At 30.3% G+C, this 5792-nt stretch overlaps 1 protein-coding gene across 1 annotated transcript; it reads right to left on the bottom strand.

Annotated features, from left to right (window-relative positions):
- Window positions 1-3427: 3427 nt before the first annotated feature.
- LOC111406007 (elicitor-responsive protein 1-like) lies at window positions 3428-5561 on the bottom strand. The gene is made up of 5 exons (XM_023035170.1): window positions 5368-5561; window positions 4629-4694; window positions 4291-4429; window positions 4059-4194; window positions 3428-3903 (listed from the first exon to the last, which is right to left on the bottom strand). Exons 1-5 carry the CDS (start codon window positions 5432-5434, stop codon window positions 3811-3813), a joined length of 501 nt encoding a protein of 166 aa, XP_022890938.1. The 5' UTR covers window positions 5435-5561; the 3' UTR covers window positions 3428-3810.
- Window positions 5562-5792: the final 231 nt, after the last annotated feature.

Here is a 5792-nt window from a genome sequence, read left to right on the forward strand (position 1 = left end):
TAGTCCCTTTAACTTATTTAATTTGACTCCTCCATAAGATTTCCCAAATTACCTTAGCTTCATATTTATTCAATCCCGTGGAGAATAATTGACTATGTAGTTACCATGTGACAAATAGATAAAGTATATATTTTAATTTTTCTAATAACAACATGATTTAAAAACGTGTAACAAGATAGAAAAAGTAAAGAATATTGGGACGGTAATAATTCACCTACTCCATTAGCGTTGAATTTTCAGAATTTGTCCTTAAGCTAGGTCCCGTTTGCCATTAAACGACAACCATATTGAGTTTTGATCATCAAGTTCGGGCTACTTGTGCCTAGTGGTGCCAATAATGTTGAAGTATAAATACACTTAATAATGGTATGGCGTAACCCAAATTTCTTACATTTGTTCAGTTTGAACTTGTCGATAATGCGTTGAAGTAAAAAATCACCACTGACTAGGAAATCTGGGAAACCTCTCCAGCAGTTGTGAAAACGGAGCGTTGCTCCAATTTCTGCCAGTAGGGAAATGGGAGTGGGGGTAAGGGAGCATTTTTATTCTTTGTTTACTTTGTTATCAAACTAAGAGAAAAATAAAGAATAATAGAAGAGAAGTAATAGAGTCAAAACTCAAGGGCATATTTTTATTATAACAATGATCTCTATATTTAGGGTTTCAACAAAAATTACAATATAAATATAATATACTCTTTTAGAGTAAGGTTTAGCTAAATATTTTGATAAAGCTAAATAATTGTTAATATTTATTCCATAATATTACAGCATTCCACCTTTGATAACTATTTTCACAATAATAGCCTCATTAAAAACCTAGTTAGACAAAAATATCAAATAAAGAAAAAAGTATACAACTAATTATAAAAAATTGAAATAATTAAATTGTGCATTATTTAAATCTTATTAAGAAAATCCAAAAAAATAAAACTCGAGCGAAGGAAAAAGAGTACGCCAACTCCCCAAATTTAAATTAATTAAAATCATTGTATCGAATCTCCATGTTTTGTACGTCAATGTCTTAAATATCATAATTTGGTGAGTATATTTCATATTGTCTTGTTATAGTATTCAAAATATCATATTCGAACAATATATTGATCAATCTTTGATGTATGTAGTAAGATTGTGGTTTGGCTAAAATATATATATATGTATATACGTATATGTATATATATGTGTGTGTGTGTATATATATATATATCTTGCTCTTGTTCTCTTCGTGAGCTATAATACATAAGAGTATTAGCTGATGATAAATGTCTTATAAATTATAGAAATTATTAAAACAATATGCCTCGTTAAAATCTTAGAAAGAAAAATTTCGTAGAAAAAATTCTAGTCAAGGAAAAAGAATAGTTTATCCTTTTGAATATGCTACAAAAGTTGTCTCATGAAAACTTTGAGTGAAAAATTCATGAACACAATCTTGATCATGAAAAAAAGAAAAGAAAAAAAGCACAACCCGTATTTACTTGCCCTCATGATAATATCACTTCTCGAAATATATGCTTTAGGCATAATAATTCATTCAAAAGTATATATGTTATTGGATTGTAATGATAACTTATATATTTTAAGTTTTTGAGAAGTTCATTATGTTAAGAGTCCTGAATTATCTATTACGATTTCATTTTTTTTCATTTTCTTTTCACATTATACATATTTAGGCGTTTGAAGTGCAAGTCCACAAACACCATATTTCTTTAGCAAGTTCAATTTTGCTAGGATTGTATCCTTTTATTTAGTAAATTATTTTTACGTTGTTATTCTTCGACGAATTTTCATCAAATAATTCATAAGATGAAAGTGCTACATTATGTAAAAAATAAAAAATAAAAACGGTTGTAAATAATTTTTTGTATTCAATTCCATTTTCCATTTCTTTTACCAAAACAACATAACTTATTGAGATATCTTAATTTTCAATATTTCATGTACCCGTACCTCTTTAGAATTTTGCAATTTGTTATGCCTATATACTTACTAAAAGTATATGCCTTCTCAATGGATTATACTCATTGTATACTCCATTTTTTTGGAGATTTTAATCTTGGAATATAATGTCATCACGCTTTAGACCTGTCACTAGTTTATCAAATATAACGTTCACGCTTTAGTGCAATGTGGTGGAGGGATTTTACGTATATTGCACTATAAAAAATAATTTGATAAAATATATATACACTCTAAACATAAGCCAAATATAGGAGAATTTTGATGTTGATATAATACATATAGTTAGCGGTGGCAAACGAACCGAGCAGCTCGTCAACTCGACTCATAAAAACTCAATTTGTGGGCTACTTGGGCTTGTCCTTGGACGTTGAGGCGAGCCACAAGCCTCACCATCTACAGTGACAAAAATGGTCACTTTTTTGTCACTGTAGATAGTTCAATGATGATAACGGTCACTGAACTATTTAACGTAGTCGTTTACTCTAAATACATAAAACCCATTTCATTTTTTTACACACCAACAACAATTTTCACTATTTTTCACCTTCTGCAATTTACTATATTCTACCTTTAATTTTAATATCACTAAAAATTTACAATCTTATATTTTCTTCCATACTCTTTATTTACTTATTTTACTATACAAATTACAATACATATTCTCTACATAATATTTTATGCACCAATTCATTACAACTTACGTTCCTATAATTATCAAATTTCTACATGTTCATTTGTCATTTCATTTTCATTTAATTTATTATATTATCAATTCATCACAAATGGATCTAGATCATTGTTGAAGGCTTGTTCAGCATTAAGTGAAAATTACCTATGACTCCACAAAGTCAATTTCACAATGAATTTGTTGGTCTCACCGACGTACTCATTCCTTAAAATATTCAAGATTCGATGCTCACAAAAGTAGTAATCCAATTTATTTGGATGACGTTGATATTCCTGAAACGGAACAGGTAGGACTAGATATTCGCGATGGAAGGGGAAAGCGAAATGAGAAAAATCGACAAAATGTTGGGATCATTATCAATTGATTTCAACGGGTCATACGATCAATGGAGTCGTAGAGTGTAAATTAGTATGTAAATACTATTAGATACGATTAGCATGACAAAAGGGTATCGGTACCACTCACGTCAACTGTCACTACAATAAATGTGGGGCCAAACATGGGCTTGTTGGTGGCATTCAAATGCAACTACAATTTGGCAATCCAATCGTCAGTTCTGCTTCTACGACACTTAACACTTAGCCTCTGAAGCTCATCTCTTAAATAGGCCAAACCAAATAATAAAGTTTTGGGACCTTACATCCCTTACATCTTAAAAAAATTTGGTCCTTAATATTAACTTTGTTTAGACAAATAGTGTCAAATACTTGTTCTTGATTTTTGCTTCAGTTTTCCAAGTAGCTCTTTCAATTATGTGATACCACCATTGCACCTTGACTAACAAAACCTCTTTGGTTCTCAACTTCCAAACTTTTCTATCCAAGTAAGAAATTGAAATTTCTTCATAATAGAAATCTTCTTGTATATGAGTTGAAATTGATACAAGAACATATCATTAATACCCTAAATCTTCCAATCAAAGTATACAAATTTCAATAACCTAAATTCACATTTTTAAAATGTTCCATTGCTTGTTCTTTCTCGGGATATCCTCGTACTTTTTGTAACCCAGATTAAAGGTTGAATAATCAGCTAAAATTATTTGTTTAGAGTCCCTAAAGCATTTCAGATTCAATGAGAGGGAGCAAAGAATGCTTGTACAACAACGTTAAATTCTCGAATCAAGTCAGTATGTATTTTTCTTCTTCCTTATTGTTCTTGCTACCAAAGTCTGATTCTTTTGGTGGTTCGTTCTTCATCATCCAAATATCTTCGTGAAGATTTTCGAAAAATGCCTTCTTCAACGGTTTCTTTCTGTAATCAAATAACATTGTACATCAGTATCAAGTTGTTTAAAGAAGCGTAAAACTTATTGTTTGTTCAGGTTCCATATATATATTTTTCTTGTAACTTTCCAATTCTAATAATATTGGTCACTTTAGGTTTGAGGGATTATTTTATATCGTTACCTTTACAGTAAAAGTAATTCCAACTTGAATCTCTCCGCGATAAGTTAGGTTGGTATATACAACTCTGTGTTTCTGAGGATGAAGTTTAGCCTTTCCTTTCTCCACTCCTAATTCTATAAGTTCTTTCACATAGATCCTGCATTTAGATTGTGATATGTTACACTAGACTAATTAGAATAAAACTAGACACAATTATATTAGAGATGTTTTGATAAATATCATATTGTCATACTTTGCCTCGCCGAGATAGTCATCTGGATTGTACATGTCGTGATCCATGATCTTGAGCACGAGTTTGTACTGATCATCATCAACTGGATAATCGACTATATACTTAAACTTCTCATTCCATATTGGATTGCGACCTTGCCCTATATGATTATAGAAATTAAAATCTCATTAGTTATTTTATATTGGACTCTAAAAAGTATGTCATTTTTTTTAATTTTTTTTTGTGTGTTATCGTTGGAGCGTTGTCAGAGCAAGTATATTCTTTGAATATGTTGACAAGTAGTTTATTTATCTAACTTGAAAAAACAAATTATAGTGCACTTGCGCGAGGAATGTTACCTTTTGCAATTCTGCTCTTGTACTCTTGATTTCTGTATTGAAGCAAAACGTATGGATCTATTCTACCTGCAAAATAATGTATAAGACATATTATCAGCTATTTAAAATCACATTGACTGGTATCTTTTAAAGTTCTCATGGTGGTAGGATTATAATACTAATAAGTAGTAGAAAATAAATAATAAAATAAAGGATACGTGTTTGATACTTTGAAGTGTGTATAATTTATCATAATTAAAGAATCAATATATTTTGTCAATTGTTTTATGTCTCATGTAATAGAGTACAATGTAAAGCATAATCACATTGACTGGCCATTATATGAGGACCTTTTGTAATATTAAACTTTTCAGAGAGAAACCACCAAAAAAAAAAAAGGAGAAAATGAAGAAAGATAGAAAAAACAAGAATGTAGTTTCATCAAGGAAATCACATTCAACAAGTTACATCGAAAAAGACTCAATATGATTAAAGAAGAGTAAAGTTTTTGGATTGATTCATCCAATTCAATTGTGTCGATGAAATGTCTTAGTCCTAAAAAGACTCAATACGATTAAAGAAGAAAAATGTTGATTAAGGAAATCTTGTTAATAAATTAGTTTTGGGTTCAATATGAGAAAAAGAACTCAAATCATTTAATAATGATTTTTCTCTTCTCAACATTCAAGAAATGCATGATTCATTGAACTCAACACTATATATCTGTATATTAGAATCACATATACAGAGCCACGCATACCTAGGAAATCTGAGCGTTTGAGACCTTTAGCACCCATCAGCTTCACCTCCATTATTCCAATCGCCATCCCTCTTTCTCTCTAAAATTGAGAAAGTATAATATTTAAAGATATTAAAATCTCTCTGTGTCGAAATTAAGGATATGAATTAATATAAGAGAATCTTTAGAAAGTCTTTTAGTCTTCGTAGGACTCAATTTCTGAGGGAGGCTTCATTTTATAGGCAAGAGGCTGCGTCTACAGTTGTCTTAATTTTGATAAAAACTGGTTGAATAGTTGTAATTACGCACGCGGCAATCATTTGACATCTTCCAATCTAAACTTGTTGATAGTTATCTATTACGTGACTGTTTCCTATCTCATTCTTTTGGTTTCGTGGGTAGATTTTTGTGTTGTTAATTACAGTCTAACACGGCTGCCAAAGAGA

The sequence above is a fragment of the Olea europaea genome, chromosome 12, assembly GCF_002742605.1.
Source record: "Olea europaea var. sylvestris chromosome 12, O_europaea_v1, whole genome shotgun sequence".
NCBI classification, from domain to species: Eukaryota; Viridiplantae; Streptophyta; class Magnoliopsida; order Lamiales; family Oleaceae; genus Olea; species Olea europaea.